This window comes from Nomascus leucogenys, chromosome 19 (genome assembly GCF_006542625.1).
Source record: "Nomascus leucogenys isolate Asia chromosome 19, Asia_NLE_v1, whole genome shotgun sequence".
Classification (NCBI taxonomy): domain Eukaryota; kingdom Metazoa; phylum Chordata; class Mammalia; order Primates; family Hylobatidae; genus Nomascus; species Nomascus leucogenys.
Window position 1 is genome coordinate 67,214,857 of NC_044399.1, and position 20,769 is coordinate 67,235,625.

Consider the following 20,769-nt stretch of genomic DNA (forward strand, 5'->3'; position numbering starts at 1 on the left):
TAATAATGATACTAATGAGAGAATGTTGCACAGGAGAAGAGAAGAGAAAGAAGGAGGGTAGTAGAAGGAGGAAAAGGGAGAAGAGGGCAAGGCGGGGAGGGGAATTATTACTATTAATTATTATTATTATTATTATTAATTATTCCTGGCACAGGTTTTGCAATCACAACCCAAGGTTGTGACACAATCTTGCTCGAAATTCCAAAAGGATTTCAACTTTTCACCCTCAATCTTATTCATTTTTCCACATGATGGGGTTTCTAAGCAAGCCCCCGACTTCAGTCCTGGGTCCCCATGAGCTGGGGGCTCACGAGGCCTTCAGGATGTGATGAGCGCCTGAGAACCGAGGCGGCTGCCCCCCCCACCTCCCCCCAGAGTGAGGCCATGCCATTCCATCAGGTGAGGGAGCACCAGCCCCAAGTTCAAAGAAAGGCATCCCAAGCTCCTGACATTCTGCAGTCGGAAAATGGTGATGGATCCTGCTCATTTCTAATTATACCTTTCCCTTGGCAACTACAAAAATACGTGTGGAAGAAGCTGGTTCTCGGCTTGGGGGGCAGCTCATCCTCTTTCCAAATATAGAGAAGGAATGAGCCATGGGGGTTACCAATGGCCTATAAAAGCCCCTGGTAGCGGCCAGGCCTCTGTGGCTCGCTTGTGGGCGGAGGTAAGTCACAGGCTCCTCTTCTAGGTCTCAGCTGCTTGGAGCACACCCACCCGGTGAGCACATCCACACCCCGTGCGTGGCGCCCCAGCCCAGCTTGGCTCTGGTGAGGAGTCCCGTGCATGGCTCCCTGGCCCTGCCTGGCTCTGGTGAGGTGGCGCCTCATGCCTCTCTGAGTTTTCTTAGGATAAGCGAGGTATAGAGAGCGAGGTTTCCCTGGGCCCAAACACCCAGCACCCTCTGGCTCCAGCACCTCCCCCAAGCGGGAGCCCTGCAGGTTCTCTCTCCTCCACTCACTCTCCCCTGTCCTCCTCTCCAAGTGTCCTCTTGGGCAGGATCCTTTTGGATGCCCCGTGAGCCCAGCTGCCACGGTTTGTCCTTCTCCCATTGCCTCTGTGACTCATGAAGGGTCAACAGGACTGGGGGCCTCACCCTGCCCTCACCTTCCCCACCTGGGCTGTACATTTGCCAGGTGTCTTGTCTTGTCCTCTCAAGACCACACTGGCTGTGGGCATTGCATGTAAATTAATCTCAGAGATATCGCCTGTTCACAGACAAGGAGACCTGACCCTGCCCTCGAACTGTTGGCTTTAAGCTGGGATGCGGTCCCTGCTGTCCGATTCTAAACGGGAGTCAGGAATACTGAAGAAGGTGCCAGTGCAGGCTGGGAGAAACCAGATTTCGCACAGCTGAGGGTTTTTCCTCCCTGCCTGGCTTCCTGTGGGTCATGTCCCATCTGTTCTTCCAGCCTGCCTCTTTAAAGTATTAGTTTTTTTTCGTTGTTTTTTTTGAGACGGAGTTTTGCTCTTGTCGCCCAGGCTGGAGTGCAATGGCACAACCTCGGCTCACTGCAGCCTCCACCTCCCAGGTTCAAGCAATTCTCCTGCCTAAGCCTCCAGAGCAGCTGGGATCACAGGCACCTGCCACCACGCCCAGCTATTTTTTTTAATTTATTTTTTATTTTTAGTAGAGACGGGGTTTCACCATGTTGGCCAGACTGGTCTCAAACTCCTGACCTCAGGCCATCTGCCCGCCTCGGCTTCCCAAAGTGTTGGGATTACAGGTGTGAGCCATGGTGCCGGGCCCCTTTATCCTTTTTAGTGAACTCATCAGAAGCCGATTCTGCATGGATGCAGCCACCCCAAGTGCCGCTAAGTTGCGTTTGTGCATATTATTCCAGGTCTGCGATCTCCTGGCTGCTGCTGTCTTCTGCTCTCACCCTGCAGGTGGGACTCTCAGGTGAGAAGTTGGGCCCTGTCCCTCAGCTGTTGGAGGTCTCCAGGCATTCCAAGCTTGCCAGTTCCTTCCTCCCTCCTCTCACCAGCCATAAGGGCACAGAGGGACAGGGGAACTAGCATGTTTAGACAAGGACAGGTCATGGCCGGGTGCAGTGGCTCACACCTGTAATCCTAGCACTTTGGGAGGCTGAGGCAGGCAGATCACATGGTCAAGAGTTCGAGACCAGCCTGACCAACATGGTGAAACCCCGTCTCTACTAAAAATACAAAAATTAGCAGGACGTGGTGGCAAGTGCCTGTAATCCCAGCTACTCAAGAGACTGAGGCAGGAGAATCACTTGAACCCGGGAGGCAGAAGTTGCAGTGAGCAGAGATCGCGCCACCGCACTCCAGCCTGTGACAGAGTGAGACTCTGTCTCAAAACAAAAGACAAGGACAGGTCAGGCGGGAGAGGAGGTGGCATTTGGGGGACTGTCAAACAGATGCTGATGTCAGATACTTGCTTTTGTTCTTAGCAACCCAAGGAAGCAAAAGGCAGGTTCCCGCATGCGAGCATGTAGCCACCTTGATTAAAATGGTTCAAAAATATCTTTGCTCTTTGCCGCTAGCACACTCTCTTTGAAGAAGGTGTTTATTTTTTTAATGGTGTTTATTTTTAAACGTTCCTTCAGCAACACCTGGGTGTCACAGAAGCGGAAAAGGTGGTTCCAAGAGTGGTGCTCACTTCCAAACCCCTTATCACCAGTTCAAGCCTCAGATGCTTGAGGAGCTTGGGTTAAATAGGCTGTAAGCCTGTCACACAGAGTAGCCCCTCAGTAAATATGCACCCGTGTGATTTCCCAGCACTGAAGCCCTTTGGGTGGAGCTCCTCGAGGCATGAGGACAACCTGGTTCCTGGGGCCCTGACTCTGAGGGCTCCTGCAGCTGAAGGAGGGCAGGGCGGAGGCTGAGACAGGCCTGGAGCTGCTGGGTGCCTGGCAAGGGGGCAGCTGAGCTCACTGGGTGGGTTTGCCTTCCAGCTGACACCATGAGTAGTGACACTGAAATGGAAGTGTTCGGCATAGCCGCTCCTTTCCTCCGGAAGTCAGAAAAGGAGAGGATCGAGGCTCAGAATCAGCCCTTTGATGCCAAGACATATTGCTTTGTGGTGGACTCAAAGGAAGAATATGCCAAGGGGAAAATCAAGAGTTCTCAGGATGGGAAGGTCACCGTGGAAACTGAGGACAACAGGGTAAGACTCTGCACCCTCCACAGGTCTCTGGCCCTCCACCTGGTCCTTGTGCTTGTCTGGGGTATGCATCTGCCCAACTCCAGCCACTTCCAGATGTGGCTCCAGCACTGGAATGCCACATACGACATAGCCTGGGGCTTCCCAGGTGTCCTCGGAGAAAGCAGAGTGAATACTGGCCTCAGGTTCCAGGGTGGGAATAGAGTCTGGCTGTGGCTGATTAAAACAATTAGTTTTCAGGTATTTGTGTCCATGTTCACTGTAGGCCAGAGGGGCCCAGCTCCACGCGTCCCAAGGGTGTGGATTGGGAGTTCAATATGAAGGAGAGCTGTTTCAGAATACCCTCCTTTGGTAGCCTAGATTTGTCCCAAATTCTTCTAGCAATGGCCATCTGACCAAGGAAGTAAGGAAAATGTGTCAGGGATCCTAGGGGACCACAAGCTCAATGAAATAGCGGCCTCCTTGTATCATGAAGGGGATGAGCACTGCAGCCCACTACATTCTGGCCCAAGTCATTGTGGGGGTGCTGCAAGGAATTCTGGACCTCACTAGCTTCTAAAATCTAGAGGAAGAGAATCTGGAAATGTCCCAAGAAAAGTAAAAAGCAAAAAAAGGAAAGAACAAAGAAAGAAAGAGAGACAGAGGGATGGAGGGATGGAGGGAGGGAGGGAAGGAAGGAAGGAAGGAAGGAAGGAAGGAAAAAGAAAGAAAGGAAGGAAGGAAAGGAAGAAAGAGAAAGAAGAAAAGAAAGAAAGAGAAAGAAAGAAAGAAGGAAAATAAAAGAGACAAGTAAAGGAAATAGTATCATTGGGTTGGGCATGAAGGAAAAAGGCATTAAAAACTGCCCTGCACGTGAACCCGGGAGGCAGAGCTTGCAGTAAGCCTAGATCGTGCCACTGCACTCCAGCCTGGGTGACACAGCAAGACTCGGTCTCAAAAAAAAAAAAAAAAAACCGCCCTGCAGTGCTACCACGCATTGGAGCTCCGAGAAGGTGGCTCTCTGTGTATTTCAGATAAGGAGCTAAGAATGGACTCCTAACACGGCAGGGAAGGAGGAAGCTAGATACAGTGAATGATAATCTAAGATGAACCTAAGAGACCATCATAGACAACCAGGGCCCATTGGCCGGGATGGTTTGAATGAATCCCTGCTTGAAGGCAGGGAAAAGGCAGGTTTCCCATCCACACTGCCCAGAGACAGAACCAGGAAAACTGACCATTTCAGAGGAGGTCACAGAGAAAAAGGAGGTGAGGACAGGGCAGGGGAGAGGAAGACAAGTTCCCCATCCCCTGTGCCTGAGGTCCTCCAGCTTCCCGAGGGCGTGGGGGTTCCTCCTGCTGAGAGAAGTGCAGGTGCTCTGAACCACTGCTCTGCCTCACGGTGCCTTTTGCCTGGCTTATAACAACACGCTGACCCCAGAAAGGGCAGGAAAGGGGTGGGGAGGGCAGCTAAGGGGCCCTTTCCGAAGCATGCTGGGGCTGGGCAGTGAAGGGGGAAGAGGTGGGCCGGGGGCTGGACAGCTGCTTTCAGAGAGCTCAGAATGTTGGCGATCTGTGGGCACCAGCCTGGCAATCCAGTGCCCCTCCCTCATTCTCCTCGGTCCCTGCCTCACGACTGCAGGGGACATACGTATCATTTTCTCTCAGTAGACAGGAAAGAGCCAGCTGCTGGAGTCAGCTGCTGGAGCTGGATTTTGGTCCAGGCAGTGTTACTGACTGAGCTGAAAGGTTCCTGCTGGCCCCATTCCCAGCCACCATCACCCATATCCACCCACAGAGATCCTCTTTTCTCATTTCTGACATCTGTCTCTCACCTCAGGCCCACTGGGGAGGAAAAAGACACCCTGAATAACAGAAACAAACCCCATTCCATCAGCACCAACACAAGCCGCCCTATAGCCTTTCCTCCTCTCGCTGTAAGCTGGGCTTGCCCTAGGGCTTGGCCCTTCCATCTCGGCTTGAGAGTCTCTTGGTCTCTTGGTGGGGGCAGCAGACAAGACGTGCAGACAGGCCGGGCGCGGTGGCTCACGCCTGTAATCCCAGCACTTTGGGAGGCCGAGCTGGGTGGATCATGAGGTCAGGAGATCGAGACCATCCTGGCTAACACAGTGAAATCCTGTAGCTACTAAAAATACAAAAAATTAGCCGGGCGTGGTGGCGGGCACCTGTAGCCCAGCTACTTGGGAAGCTGAGGCAGGATAATTGCTTGAACCCGGGAGGCGGAGCTTGCAGTGAGCCAAGATAGCGCCACTGCACTCCAGCCTGGGCGACAGAGCGAGACTCCGTCTCAAAAAAAAAAAAAAAAAAACAAAAAACGTGCAGACAATCTTAGTGAAGCACTGTGCCTCTTCCCTTTTAGACCCTGGTGGTCAAACCAGAGGATGTGTATGCCATGAACCCCCCCAAGTTCGACAGGATCGAAGACATGGCCATGCTGACGCACCTGAATGAGCCAGCCGTGCTGTACAACCTGAAGGACCGTTACACATCCTGGATGATCTATGTCAGCGAGGGCTTCCGCCGTGGTTTCCCTGGGGCATTAGATATGCGGGCGGGGGAAGGAGGCAGAGTATGTGTGTGGGCCGTGGGATTCTGGAAGATGAGTGCTTGCCTAGCCGATGAACAAAAGACAAAGAGGGAGGAGAAAGAAAACAAGAAAGCAAGAGGTGGATGGGGCAGGAAGAAGGAAGGTGGGAAGGAGGACCAGGAGCCGGAGAGCGGGGAAGCTGGGGCCAGGCTTGGTCACGGGGCGCTGTGACTTACCAACTGTGGGAGGGTTGCTACTCCCCTTTTTGAGTCGCAGTGCCTCACTATAAACAGGAATGGTAGCTTCCCCCCTTTATAAGTTTATCCCAAAGAAACATGAGATAATAATAAAGGCGGCCGGGCATGATGGCTTACGCCTATAATCCCAGCACTTAGGGAGGCCGAGGCGGGTGGATCATGAGGTCAAGAGATCGAGATCATTCTGGCTAACATGGTGAAGCCCCGTCTCTACTAAAATACAAAAATTAGCCGGGTGTGATGGCGTGTGCCTGTAGTCCCAGCTACTCGGGAGGCTGAGGCAGGAGAATCACTTGGACCTGGGAGGTGGAGGTTGCAGTGAGCCAAGATTGCACCACTGCACTCCAGCCTGGTGACAGAGCGAGACTCCGTCTCAAAATAAATAAATAAAATAATAATAATAATAATAATAATAATAATAAAGGCAAGGGGTTTTCCATACGCACATACATACATATACACACGTATATGTTTTTCCTCCCACAGACCTACTCGGGCCTTTTCTGTGTCACCGTCAACCCCTACAAGTGGCTGCCGGTGTACAACCCCGAGGTGGTGGAAGGCTACCGAGGCAAAAAGCGCCAGGAGGCCCCGCCCCACATCTTCTCCATCTCTGACAACGCCTATCAGTTCATGCTGACTGGTGAGTCTCCCAGGAGGAAGCATGGGCTGCTGGAGCAGGCACTGCATGAGGCGCACGGCAGCTGCCCCTTAGTCCCAGGCTGGACCCCATCTGGTGTTTAGCACAGGGAATGGAGGAAGAAGGAGCCAAAAGAGGCAGAAAGGGGCCGCATCATGTAGGGCCCCACATGCCAAGGTGACGAGTTTGGATTTAATGCAAGTTAGAACAGCAAAACGGAAATGGATGTTTTCATGGGTCAAAACTAAAGACTGACCATTTTATATAGTTCACCCTAATACGACAAGAACAACGAGAAGCCGCTGGCTGGTTTTTTTGTTCGTTTGTTTTTTGAGATGGAGTCTTGCTATGTTGCCCAGGCTGGAGTGCAGTGGCGTGATCTCACCAAAACCTCCACCTCCTGGGTTCAAGTGATACTCCTGCCTCAGCCTCCCAAGTAGCTGGGACTACAGGTGTGCACCACCATCCATATCTGGCTATTTTTTTTGTTTGTTTTTCGTTTTTTGTTTTTTGTTTTTTGTTTGAGATGGAGTCTTGCTCTGTCGCCCAGGCTAGAGTGCAGTGGTGCGATCCCAGCTCACTGCAAGCTCCGCCTCCTGGGTTCACGCCATTCTCCTGCCTCAGCCTCCCGAGTAGCTGGGACCACAGGCGCCCGCCACCACACCTGGTAAATTTTTTTGTATTTTTAGTAGAGACGAGATTTCACTGTGTTAGCTAGGATGGTCTCGATCTCCTGACCTCATGATCTGCCCGCCTTGGCCTCCTAAAGTGCTGGAATTACAGGCGTGAGCCACTGCGCCCGGCCCAATTTTTTGTATTTTTAATAGAGACAGGTCACTGTGTTGGCCAGGCTGGTCTCAAACTCCTGACCTCATGGTCTGCCCGCCTCGGCCTCCCAAAATGCTGGGATTACAGGCTTAAGCCACCATGCCTGGCCACCACTGGCTGATTCTGAGTAGAGACTTGACCTCTCTGAGTCTCAGTCTCAAGAAGGAGGCTTTCGATATTGACCAAAGGGTACAGCTGGACAGGAGAAATCAGTGCTGGTGATCTGTCCCACAGAATGGTGACTCCAATAAGTAATAATACATTGTATATTTCAAAATGGCTAAAATAGTATATTTTAAATGTTTTCTCTACAAAAAAATAAGTATGTGAGGTGATGGATTGGTTAGTTAGCTTGATTTAATCATTCTGCCATATAAACATATATCAAATCATCACGTTATGCCCTATAAATATATACAATTATTATTTGTCAGTTAAAAATAAAATAAAAAGCAGATGGAGGCTCTTCAGATTCCCACCTAAGGCTAAACAAAAAATGTAAAGAAAGAGGAATTGTGCAATTTAACTCTGGCTGCTTGAGAGTTGAGCAGAATCGGGAAGCTCTTTTTCTATTGCCATCAACTCTATTTTATTTTTTCCCCTGGCAGATCGTGAAAACCAGTCCATTCTGATCACGTAAGTATCCATGGCATAGAGTGGTTTCATAGCTGTGACCAAGTGTCCACTGGCTCTATTCTGTTCATTAGAAAGTGTTTGGAGCACAGTCTATAATAAAAAGACCAGGCTGGGCACGGTGGCTCACGCCTGTAATCCCAGCACTTTGGAAGGCCAAGACGGGTGGATCACGAGGTCAGGAGATCAAGACCATCCTGGCTAACACATTGAAACACCATCTCTACTAAAAAAGTACAAAAAATTTAGCCGAGTGTGGTGGCAGGCACCTGTATTCACAGCTACTTGGGAGGCTGAGGCAGGAGAATGGCATGAACCCAGGAGCCAGAGCTTGCAGTGAGCCAAGATCACGCCACTGCACTCCAGCCTGGGCAACAGAGTGAGACTCTGTCTCAAAATAAAAAATAAATAAATAAAAAATAAAATAAAATAAAAAGATCAATTTGGGGATGGGCAGGAAGGTCTGCATAAGGCCTCAGAAAAATGGAATGACCCATACTTGGGTCAACTGAGCAAGTGGCTGTGGCACCTGTGCCCTGGGCCTCTGCCTTCTCAAGTGGTCTATCACATTAGTGTGGTGAACGTGTGTCACAGGTGGCTCAGACCATGCACAGGCCTCAGTATGACATCCTGGAAAGCCTGTTTATACTAACAGACTTGTTTCTTTCTCTCTCTTTTGATCACTCTGCACAGCGGAGAATCCGGGGCAGGAAAGACTGTGAACACCAAACGGGTCATCCAGTACTTTGCAACAATTGCAGCTACTGGGGACCTGGCCAAGAAGAAGGACTCCAAAATGAAGGTATGGATGGGAGAGAAAGGCTTGCTTTGCTTCCACTTTTAACCGTGGTCTTAACCTCAGAATGAGGGGGCCAAATGTCCTCACATTCCTCCCTCTTCAGGGAATGGAGAGCAGGCTGGGATTTACTATCTTGAAGGACAGCCAGTTATCTTAGACAACGCAGTGTGGAGTTGATATTGTAGGACTGGATCCCGGGATTCTTAGAAGATGAGGCTCTAGGGCTAAACTTTAAAGGTCAATCTGCAGACGGCTCAGAGAGCTTGTTCTTTTATGGCAGAATCACATATACCAATGTGAGTGACTCACAGCATATCCCAGCCTTTTGAAATAAATGTATTACAGCAGCATGAAATGAACACGGTCAACTGACTGGAGAATCAAGGATTGAAGTATTAAAAGAATGTTCAGTCAAGAACTGTAGTGCCAAATATAACAAAATGGCAGAAGTGTTTTGAGTAAGACATACTGCTGATTTGATTGGTCCTTGGATTGGAAAGTCAAGGAGGGTGGAGCTTTATCAGGGCAAGCCAGAGTCACAGAGTGGGTGAGCATTTTTTACTGTCATTTTGTGGCTTAAAAACACGTTTCCTCAAGCTGGGCTCAGTGGCTCACACCTGATATCCCAGCACTTTGGGAGGCCGAGGCGGGTGGATCACCTGAGGTCAGGAGGGAGTTCGAGACCAGCCTGACCAACATGGCGAAACCCCGTCTCTACTAAAAATACAAAATTAGCCGGGCATGGTAGCACATGCCTGTAGTCCCAGGTACTCGGGAGGCTGAGGCAGGAGAATCACTTGAACTCAGGAGGCGGAGGCTGCGGTGAGCCAAGATTGAGCCATTGCACTCCAGCCTGGGCAACAAGAGTGAAACTCCGTCTCAGAAAAAAAAAAAAAAAAATATATATATATATATATATATATATATATATATGTTTCCTCAGGCTGAGCACAGTGGCTTATGCCTGTAATCCCAGCACTTTGGGAGGCCGAGGAAGGCAGGTCACTTGAGGTCAGGAGTTCGAGACCAGCCTGACCAACATGGAGAAACCCCATCTCTACTAAAAATACAAAATTAGCCGGGCATGGTAGCGCATGCCTCCTAGCTACGTGGGAGGCTGAGGCAGGAAAATTGCTCGAACCCGGGAGGCAGAGGTTGCGGTGAGCCAAGATCGTGCCATTGCACTGCAGCCTGGGCAACAAGAGTGTAACTCCAGCTCAAAAAAAAAAAAAAAAAAAAAATTTCCTCTTCTTCCCTCAATTTCTTGCATTAGGGGACTCTGGAAGATCAAATCATCAGTGCCAACCCCCTGCTGGAGGCCTTCGGGAATGCCAAGACTGTGAGGAATGACAACTCCTCCCGTTTTGTGAGTCTGAGTTTGGTTAAGATGGAATTTGCTTTGTGCTTCACAAAATAGGCAAGAGCCCTGTCCTCAAAGAGTGTAGTGATCAGAGGCGACAGATGATGAAAAACAAAACAGCCCAACGAGACCATTTCAGATAAAGATAAATTCAGGCCAAGTTCAATGAACAGCGTGTGTAAGAGAGGAACTGTGCGTCAGGCTTGCTTTAGGCAGGGTGGGCAGGGAAGGTCTCTCTGAGGGGCTGGCACGGGAGCTGAGAGCCGCAGCATGAGAAGGAGCCCAATTTGAAATGACAGGAAGGAGGGGGGATGAAGGAAGGGCAAGTCCCTGATGTGGGGAAGGGCCTGGTGCAGTTAGGGCACCTACAGGGGGTCTGTGTGGTTGCAGGGAGGAGGGCAGAGGGGCCAGTTCCATGAGATGAGGTGGAAGAGAGAAAGAGACCTGGTCATGTGGGAGCCATAGGCCATGAGAAGGAGTTTGGATTCCTTTCGAAGTGTAACAGGAAGCTACTGAGGGATTCTATAAGCCAGGGAGTGATATGGTTTGATTTATACCTTGAAACAATCACTCTAGTTGCTTTGTTGACTGGATATGTTGAGGTAGGGGATGAGCATAGAATAAAAGGGATAAATAAAAGGAAATAAGGAGAAACCCCAAACTGGAAGGGGAAGAAGGGAGAAGAGGAAGGACATACCTAATTTGAAACTGTTCGGGAGGGGCGGGCACAGAGGCTCACGCCTGTAATCCCAGCACTTGGGGAGGCCGAGGCGGGCGGATCACAAGGTCAAGAGATCGAGATCATCCTGGCCAACATGGTGAAACTCTGTCTTTACTAAAAATACAGAAATTAGCCAGGTGTGGTGGCACGTGCCTGTAGTACCAGCTACTCGGGAGGCTGAGGCAGGAGAATCGCTTGAACTCGGGAGGCAGAGGTTGCAGTGAGCCGAGATCATGCCACTGCACTCCAGCCTGGCGACAGAGCAAGACTCCGTCTCAAAATCATAACAAAACAAAACAAAACAAAAATTTTAGAGGGAATAGGCTCCTATTCACATTACGCATGAGATGAATAGGAACTATTGGGCCATGGTAGAATCTGGTCTCGTCCTGAATCCCGCCCCATACAGGGCAAGTTCATCCGAATCCATTTTGGAACCACTGGGAAGCTGGCCTCTGCAGATATTGAAACTTGTAAGTAGATCCATGGGGATTTGATGGCGTCTCAGAGTAACTGGGAACAGTTTGAAGGAGAGTCCTGTGTTTGTGTTCCAGATCTGCTGGAAAAATCAAGAGTCACTTTCCAGCTGAAGGCTGAAAGAAGCTACCACATCTTCTACCAGATTCTTTCTAACAAGAAGCCTGAGCTCATAGGTGAGGAAGTCACCAGTGCGGCTGGTTTTTTAGGCAGTTTGACTCTGATCACTAGACCGAGGAGAGTTGTATCTACATATAGTGACTCTACAGTCAACAGGGAAAGTTTTTATTTTATTTTATTTTATTTTATTTTATTTTATTTTGAGATAAGGTCTCACTCTGATGCCCAGGCTGGAGAGCAGTGGCACAATCACAGCTGACTTGCAATCTTGACCTTGCTGGGTTCAAGCAATCCTCCAACCCCGGCCTCCCGAGTGGCTGCGACTACAGGAACATGCCCCCGCACCAGGCTACTTTTTGTGTTTCTTGTAGAGATGAGGTTTCACCATGTTGCCCAGGCTGGTCTTGAACTCCTGGGCTCAAGCAATTTGCCCAACTTGGCCTCCCAAAGTGCTGGGATTACAGGCGTGACCCACTGCACCTGGCCAGGAAGAGTTTCTTTTAGAAATGGGATGTGGCTATCTGGGCAGTGACATGCCAATTTGAAAACCTAATCAAATGGAGGGCAACAGCTGGGCAACCAGCTCTGGTTTATAAAAACCTGAGCAACTGAACACCTAACTGTCCTTTGGCGCCCTCTTGTGTTCTGGCACAGAAACAACCTGCGGCCAAATGCGCGACGCCAAAGCAAACAGAATAATCAAGCCCACGGAGGCACTGCACACTGCCCCTTGTCTGCCCCTCACAGACGTTTCCATGCACACTGCTTCTTTGCTCTTTGGCTGTATTTGCTCAGCCTTCTGGTCTCCAGCTTGGAAACAGGCTGCAGCTTTTCAACAGATGTTAAAAAAGGCTATGATTATACCAAACCACCTGGGTTGGCTCTTGTCCTGACCCACACTCAGCCAGTTTTCCCTATTAACTTCTCCCAGCTGACACTGATATGCACCATTAGCGTGCTAGGCAAGGGAATTTAAAGGTTCTTTCTAGGATCCTTCATCTCCATTGTGTGGAAGACTGAACAGTCTCTATATTTTCCATGACAGCCTGAGTATTGTGGAGCTGTCTAAAAGATTTTTAATTCGAAGTTCAATTTAGGATCCAGCGGTAAAAGTTCCAGCCCAGGGTGCAGGAGCTCAAGTCCACTGGGTGGGTTTTTTCTTTGCATCTGCATGACCTCCTGGAACTATTTGTCATTTCAGAGCTGCTGCTTATTACGACCAACCCTTACGACTACCCATTCATTAGCCAGGGGGAGATCTTGGTGGCCAGCATAGATGATGCGGAGGAGCTGCTGGCTACAGATGTAAGTGGAACCAACAGAAGGTGTGGGTGTTCCTCCTCCATCACCGGGGCCAACTGACTGACGTGCTGCCCTTTCCATGCCAGAGCGCCATTGACATCCTGGGCTTCACCCCAGAAGAGAAATCTGGGCTCTACAAGCTGACGGGAGCTGTGATGCACTACGGGAACATGAAGTTCAAACAGAAGCAGCGAGAGGAGCAGGCCGAACCAGACGGCACAGAAGGTACAAAATCAGTGTGACAGGCCACAAACCAGAGCGGGTGGCTGATCTGCTGACGTCACTTGGTGCTGCTTTTGAAAGCAGTTAATCCAGCCAGGCACAGTTGCTCACACCTGTAATCCCAGCACTTTGGGAGGCTGAGGGGGCCAGCTCACCTGAGGTCAGGAGTTCGAGACCAGCATGGCCAACATGGTGAAACCCCATCTCTACTAAAAAAAATTAGCTGGGCGTGGTGGGGCACGCCTGTAATCCCAGCTACTCAGGAGGCTGAGGTACGAGAGTCAGACAGAGTTTTGTTCTGTCGCCCAGGCTAGAGTGCAGTGGCATGATCTCGGCTCACTGCAATCTCTGCCGCCTTGGTTCAAGTGATTCGCCTGCCTCAGCCTCCCTGGGATTACAGGCACACATCACCGCACCTGGCTAACTTTTTTGTATTTTTAGTAGAGACGGGGTTTCACCATGCTGGCCAGATTCAAACTCCTGACCTCAAATGATTTGCCTGCCTTGGCATCCCAAAGTGTTGGGATTACGGGTGTGAGCCACTGTGCCCTGCTGGCATGAGAGTTTCTTGAACCCAGGAGGCAGAGGTTGCAATGCACTGAGATCGCGCCACTGCACTCCAGCCTGGGCGACACAGTGAGACTGTCTCAAAAAAAAAAAAAAAAAATTGAAAGCGATTAATCCTTCCATCTGGAGAAGTGAATGACCCTTTCTGGGCCTCAGATGCCCATAGCTACTGTTACCACTCGCTTTTGCTGAATCACTCGAATAGTCTTGTTTCAGATGCAGTGAGGGATGACCAGGGCTTTCTGAAACCCAGCCCTGCCTCTTCATAAAGTCCATCATGTTCTCTGAGTGACTTAGCTTCCGTTGGCCACGTATATGCATTTTAGCCACAGGGAATGCACAATGTATCAAGATGAACTTAGCCAAACTTTGAAACTTCTGGATGATTTTCAGAGCAGCTCTTCTACTTTTCTAAGCACTGTCCTTGTTTTCTTGCCAGTGGCTGACAAAACAGCCTATCTGATGGGCCTGAACTCTTCGGACCTCCTGAAAGCTTTGTGCTTTCCTAGAGTGAAAGTTGGGAATGAGTACGTTACCAAAGGTCAAACTGTGGATCAGGTAACTGCTTCCAGGCCGGGAAAGGGTGCAGGACCCTGCTGGCCACTGCCTTCATACCCATTAGCTGATCTTTCCCCTGATAGGTTCACCATGCTGTGAATGCTCTTTCAAAATCAGTTTATGAAAAGTTGTTCTTGTGGATGGTCACTCGCATTAACCAGCAACTGGATACGAAGCTTCCAAGACAACACTTCATTGGTGTTTTGGACATTGCAGGCTTTGAAATCTTTGAGGTTTGTGTTACTTATATTCATATTTTCATATGGCTTCATATGAGGGAAATTGGTTTCATGATCCTAAAGGGAAAATAGCAGGGTGGCTGTCTTGTAGTTTTCTGTAAGAAACTAGATGGAGAGTGGATGGAATAGAGGAGCAGTACTTATTGGAAGGATTTGTATTAGGGTTTTTTTTTTTTTTAGACTGTGTTTCACCCTGTCACTCAGGCCGGAGTGCAGTGGCGCAATCTCGGCTCACTGCCACCTCCACCTCCTGAGTTCAAGTGATCCTCCTGCTTCAGTCTCCTGAGTAGCTGGGATTACAGGTGTGTGCCATCACTCCTGGCTAATTTTTGTATTTTTAGTAGAGACGGGGTTTCACCATGTTGGCTAGGCTGGTCTCGAACTCCTGACCTCAAGTGATCCACCCGCCTCGGCCTCCCAAAGTGTTGGGATTACAGGCGTGAGCCACCGTGCCTGGCTGGGTTTGTGTTATTTTAAAAGAGGAGAAGATGTCTATTAAGTGGAACTTTAAAGCACATTTTCAAATGGATAAAAGAAAAAAAATTAAATGTAATCACTGATTTAGGGACTGCCATAAAAGAGATACAGAGAATTTGATAAGTTAATCACATAGTATTTTCTATAAATATCCCACTGGTTCTGTGCTAGACTGTGCATAGCCATGGCCGGGCATGGTGGCTTATGCCTGTAATCCCAGCACTTTGGGAGGCCGAGGCAGGCAGATCATAAGGTCAAGAGATCAAGACCATCCTGGCCAACATGGTGAAACCCCATCTCTACTAAAAATACAAAAATTAGATGGGGGTGGTGGCATGCACCTGTAGTTCCAGCCACTCTGGAGGCTGAGGCAGGAGAATCATTTGAACCTGGGAGGCAGAGGTTGCAGTGAGCTGAGATGGTGTCACTGCACTGCAGCCTAGTGGCAGAGCAAGACTCTGTCTCAAAAAAAAAAAAAAAGAAGTGCATAGCCACTCATCAAAGTGTATATTTAGTGTTTCCCAGGTACAAGACATACAGGTGAAAAAAATAGATGAGTTATAGTCTAGTAGAGAAGAAATAGAATACGGCACATTGAAGAGTAACTACAAAATAAAGTACACAAGAGATGCCCAGACTTTGGGAACTCAGGAGAGGGAGAAACACCTTCTAACTGGAAGTTTGCGGAAGACTCCAAGGAGGAGATGTGGTCTGAGGCAGGCCTTGAAGATTGTGACTGTATCTGAAAGCATTAATGCGTTTGACAAGAACCTGGGGCAATGAGAAGGAACGTTGACCATCTTTGATTTTGAAAGAAGTCTAACTTTTCACATGAATGTTGTATTTCTTTATTAGTATAACAGCCTGGAGCAGCTGTGCATCAACTTCACCAACGAGAAACTGCAACAGTTTTTCAACCACCACATGTTCGTGCTGGAGCAGGAGGAGTACAAGAAGGAAGGCATCGAGTGGACATTCATCGACTTCGGGATGGACCTGGCTGCCTGCATCGAGCTCATCGAGAAGGTATCCAGTTCCATCCCCACCCTAAGCTCTTCTCATAGACTCTTCTGCTCATTACTGCAGCTTATATTTACCCCTCTGCACTTTGCCTTGCCTTCAATCCAGCCTATGGGCATCTTCTCCATCCTGGAAGAGGAGTGCATGTTCCCCAAGGCAACAGACACCTCCTTCAAGAACAAGCTGTATGACCAGCATCTTGGAAAGTCCAACAACTTCCAGAAGCCCAAGGTGGTCAAAGGCAGGGCCGAGGCCCACTTCTCATTGATCCACTATGCAGGTACCGTGGACTACAGTGTCTCAGGCTGGCTGGAGAAGAACAAGGACCCTCTGAACGAGACCGTGGTCGGGCTGTACCAGAAGTCCTCCAACAGGCTCCTGGCACACCTCTATGCCACATTTGCCACGGCAGATGGTAAGAGGAGTGCTTTGTGTTCATGTGATCTCCCTCCATTTGTTCCACCGTAACAAAAAACCTTTTAGATGCACCTACAGCACGTGCCCTCCTTTACTGCTTTCAGCTGACAGTGGAAAGAAGAAAGTTGCCAAGAAGAAGGGTTCTTCCTTCCAAACTGTCTCTGCCCTTTTTAGGGTAAGAAAAATACAAGTTTATTTGCTTATGATTGGTTTAAGTCATATCAAAATGAGCAATGTTGAGATTCTAAGCTTGATTTATTTGAGAGTAGTAGTGTTGTCTTAATCTGATTACTGTCACTTACTGAGGTGAAGTGACAGATGATAAAATATAATAAATATGGTCTAACCAATGTGGGATGAGAATATCACTATTATCTTATACCAAAGATAGCTGAGTTGGCTGATCTGAGTTTCCAGCACAAACTCTCCAATTTTCCTAAAGGACACCAGCAATAGACCTCACGCTCCCAGTGGACCCATCATCTGAGTTGATTTCAGAAAGCATTTTGTACTTGGCAAGCCTCCGGCTCACTGGGAGACAAAAGACAATTCTATCAGTTACTAGCCTACACCTCCAGCCATAGGACCATTAAAAGCCTGAGTTAGGCCGGCCACAGTGGCTCACTCCTGTAATCCCAGCACTTTGGGAGGCCGAGGCGGGCAGATCACGAGGTCAGAAGATCGCGACCATCCTGGCTAACACGATGAAACCCCATCTCCATTAAAAATACAAAAAATTAGCCGGGCTTGGTGGTGGCTAATTTTACAGAGCTTGTAGTCCCAGCTACTCAGGGGGCTGAGGCAGGAGAATTGCTTGAACACAGGAGGTGGAGGTTGCAGTGAGCCGAGATCGAGCCACTGAACTCCAGCATGGGCAACAGAGCGAGACTATGTCTCAAAAAAAAAAAAAAAAAAAAAAAAAGGCAGAGTTAAATCTAAGTTATCATAAGTTCTAAAGGACTTATGATAAATTTTAAACGTAGATCTTATTTTCATTACAATGGATCTCTGTCTTCATAAAAACCTACAGTAGGCTGGCAAATGTCACTTTTTTTTTCTTTTAGGAAAACCTGAACAAGTTGATGTCAAATTTAAGAACTACTCACCCTCACTTTGTGCGCTGTATAATTCCCAATGAAACCAAAACTCCAGGTGAGACACCTGCTAGCTCCCTAGGTGGTGCTCAGTTTTTAAGAAATTCTGTGTTAAGTCTGATATCTCGCTTCTGTTCCCAGGGGCTATGGAACACAGCCTTGTCCTGCACCAGCTGCGGTGTAATGGTGTCCTGGAGGGCATCCGCATCTGCAGGAAGGGGTTCCCAAACAGGATTCTCTATGGGGATTTTAAACAAAGGTGTGTAATAAACATGATCTATATGCTTGGGGATGGGATGTACGAACACTGGAATTGAGAGGGAGAAAGATTGGTATGAAAAGACCCATTTCAAAAGAACAGTTATGGACCTCCATGTAAACTGAACAACCTACCATTTGGCCAACTTATATATATTTGTTTCTTCCATGTTTTTCTCTGGAATTTATCTGATATACAAAATGGCAGGGAAAGCTCCAGCCGAAGAGTCAAGAGACCTAGATTTTAGACTGCTGTCTAGCAATGTGACTCCGAGCTAATTCCTTCATCTCCTGGGACCTTGGCCTTCTGTCTATAGGAAGAGAGGCCTGAAATGCGTGCTCTCCAAGGTTTGTGTCTTTGCCAACAGTCTGCAATGATTTCCATGTCTACAATGCAGATACCGAGTGCTCAATGCCAGTGCAATCCCTGAGGGACAATTCATTGACAGCAAGAAAGCCTGTGAAAAGCTTCTGGCATCCATCGATATTGACCACACTCAGTACAAATTTGGACATACCAAGGTAATGCATCAGTTCTTGACACATGCTGGCCTTTTCGTCTTCTTGACACAGCTTCTCCAGGAAACTGACTCATGTCACCCTTCTGCCCCATAAGGTGTTCTTCAAGGCTGGCTTGCTGGGAACCCTGGAAGAGATGCGGGATGACCGCCTGGCCAAACTGATCACCCGGACACAAGCTGTGTGCAGAGGGTTCCTCATGCGTGTGGAATTCCAGAAGATGGTGCAGAGGAGGTCCAGCAGGGTCTTTGTTCAAACATGAGCTCTTTGGGGAAGGGGAGTCTCTCTCAGAAATAAGCAATGTCTTATTTTTAGGGAGTCCATCTTCTGCATCCAGTACAACATTCGCTCATTCATGAACGTCAAGCACTGGCCCTGGATGAAACTCTTCTTCAAGATCAAGCCCCTCCTCAAGAGCGCGGAGACCGAGAAAGAGATGGCCACCATGAAGGAAGAATTCCAGAAAACCAAAGATGAACTCGCCAAGTCAGAGGCAAAAAGGAAGGAGTTAGAGGAAAAACTGGTGACGCTGGTCCAAGAGAAGAATGACCTGCAGCTCCAAGTACAAGCTGTATGTGTTTAGCAACCTTTTTTTTTTTAACTCTTCCAGATTTGAATATTTATTTAGAAAAATTGGTTATTGGTGGGGATTTTTGCTTTTTAGTTGAAATGCTTCATAAAGAACTTCATATATAGCAAAATACTGGAATGTCGCGAACCTTATGTCACTCAACGAAATTATTATTCTTTTTTTTTAAGGAAAGCGAAAATTTGTTGGATGCTGAGGAAAGATGCGATCAGCTGATCAAAGCCAAATTCCAGCTCGAGGCCAAGATCAAGGAGGTGACAGAGAGAGCTGAAGATGAAGAAGAGATCAATGCTGAGCTGACGGCCAAGAAGAGGAAACTGGAGGATGAATGTTCAGAACTCAAGAAAGACATTGATGATCTTGAGCTGACCCTGGCCAAGGTTGAGAAGGAGAAGCATGCCACAGAGAACAAGGTATTCTTATTGTAGGTGTGTCTAGCTTGATATAGTCATTGCAAACTAAACTTCAAGCTTATAATTGCTTGCGGATTCTTCTTAGGTTAAAAACCTTACTGAGGAACTCTCTGGGTTAGATGAAACAATTGCAAAGTTAACCAGGGAGAAGAAGGCCCTCCAAGAGGCCCACCAGCAGGCCTTGGATGACCTCCAAGCTGAAGAAGACAAAGTCAATTCTTTGAACAAAACCAAGAGCAAACTGGAACAGCAAGTGGAAGACGTAAGTAAATAATGCTCATCGGGAGTCGTAGAACTCCAGGGTTGGAAGAGCCCTCAAGGGTCCTCTTGCAAAGCATTTGTTCCCAAAAGGAAATGGTGCCTTTTTCAGCTGGAAAGCTCCCTAGAACAAGAAAAGAAGCTCCGTGTAGACCTGGAAAGGAACAAAAGGAAATTGGAAGGAGACTTGAAGCTTGCCCAAGAGTCCATATTAGATCTGGAGAATGACAAGCAACAGCTGGACGAAAGGCTCAAGAAGTATGCCCTTCAACCACTGGCTTCCATTTTTCAAGTTACTGTGTATTTTGTCTTCATGCATTCTACATTTCTCTTCACAGGAAAGATTTTGAATATTGTCAACTTCAAAGCAAAGTGGAAGATGAGCAGACACTGGGCCTCCAGTTTCAGAAGAAAATCAAAGAGTTGCAGGTAGGAGCCCTCTGCATTTCTCTCTTCCATGTGAGGTCACTTACAGTGAGCTGGGTGCTGTCTGCTATAAGCCATTCAGAGCAAGTGGGCAAGACTGTGGGGCCACCTGCCTTATGGTTCCCTTTCTGCTAGGCTGGCCCGGCCATGATGAACCGTTTTCCCGAAACATCTGACAAAATCCATAATTAAAGTATTTAAGTTAACAACTAAAAGTTAACATTTAGTTGAGTGGAAAATGTTCAGGTTTGGTCACTGCAGGAGTAATTACCATGTTGGGGCAGAAAAAATTCATGTGAAAGGAAATTTGCAATATTCATTGGTGGAGGGAGTCTAAGACTCAGTTTGTCTAATGGGAAGGGAAACCAGCCTGTTCTTGACAATCAGAGTCCCGGTGGGGAACCGACTGCCCACGGGGTGAACGGCTGCCCTCCACAGGCTCGAATTGAGGAGCTGGAAGAGGAGATAGAGGCGGAGAGGGCGACCCGCGCGAAGACAGAGAAACAGCGCAGCGACTATGCCCGGGAGCTGGAGGAGCTGAGCGAGCGGCTGGAGGAGGCGGGAGGCGTCACCTCCACGCAGATAGAGCTCAACAAGAAGCGGGAGGCGGAGTTCCTGAAGCTGCGCAGGGACCTGGAGGAGGCCACCCTGCAGCACGAAGCCATGGTGGCCACACTGAGGAAGAAGCACGCGGATAGTGTGGCCGAGCTTGGGGAGCAGATTGACAACCTGCAGCGGGTCAAGCAGAAGCTGGAGAAGGAGAAGAGCGAGTTCAAGCTGGAGATTGATGACCTCTCCAGCAGCATGGAGAGTGTGTCGAAATCCAAGGTGCTGCGGGGGGTGGGGCGGCTCAAGGCTTTCCATCAGACAGACTCCGTGGTCATTCAAACCTGACTTTGCCGACTGACTTTGCTCCCC

At 48.6% G+C, this 20,769-nt stretch overlaps 1 protein-coding gene across 1 annotated transcript in view; it reads left to right on the plus strand.

Moving 5' to 3' along the window:
* Window positions 1–652: 652 nt before the first annotated feature.
* The window catches only part of MYH3 (myosin heavy chain 3), a 29,923-nt gene continuing 9,806 nt past the window's right edge, over window positions 653–20,769 (plus strand). Inside the window, exons 1-27 of the mRNA XM_030800523.1 lie at window positions 653–667; window positions 1,845–1,903; window positions 2,922–3,133; window positions 5,490–5,633; window positions 6,401–6,557; window positions 7,991–8,018; window positions 8,709–8,817; window positions 10,088–10,180; window positions 11,305–11,368; window positions 11,450–11,548; window positions 12,694–12,797; window positions 12,881–13,019; window positions 14,023–14,141; window positions 14,225–14,374; window positions 15,713–15,883; window positions 15,986–16,292; window positions 16,399–16,469; window positions 17,359–17,446; window positions 17,530–17,647; window positions 18,045–18,168; window positions 18,263–18,399; window positions 18,481–18,736; window positions 18,925–19,167; window positions 19,253–19,429; window positions 19,538–19,683; window positions 19,764–19,854; window positions 20,290–20,679. Of these exons, the coding sequence (XP_030656383.1) occupies window positions 2,930–3,133; window positions 5,490–5,633; window positions 6,401–6,557; window positions 7,991–8,018; window positions 8,709–8,817; window positions 10,088–10,180; window positions 11,305–11,368; window positions 11,450–11,548; window positions 12,694–12,797; window positions 12,881–13,019; window positions 14,023–14,141; window positions 14,225–14,374; window positions 15,713–15,883; window positions 15,986–16,292; window positions 16,399–16,469; window positions 17,359–17,446; window positions 17,530–17,647; window positions 18,045–18,168; window positions 18,263–18,399; window positions 18,481–18,736; window positions 18,925–19,167; window positions 19,253–19,429; window positions 19,538–19,683; window positions 19,764–19,854; window positions 20,290–20,679 (3,729 nt within the window). The 5' untranslated portion in view covers window positions 653–667; window positions 1,845–1,903; window positions 2,922–2,929. The remainder of the gene's footprint in view (window positions 668–1,844; window positions 1,904–2,921; window positions 3,134–5,489; window positions 5,634–6,400; window positions 6,558–7,990; window positions 8,019–8,708; window positions 8,818–10,087; window positions 10,181–11,304; window positions 11,369–11,449; window positions 11,549–12,693; window positions 12,798–12,880; window positions 13,020–14,022; window positions 14,142–14,224; window positions 14,375–15,712; window positions 15,884–15,985; window positions 16,293–16,398; window positions 16,470–17,358; window positions 17,447–17,529; window positions 17,648–18,044; window positions 18,169–18,262; window positions 18,400–18,480; window positions 18,737–18,924; window positions 19,168–19,252; window positions 19,430–19,537; window positions 19,684–19,763; window positions 19,855–20,289; window positions 20,680–20,769) is intronic.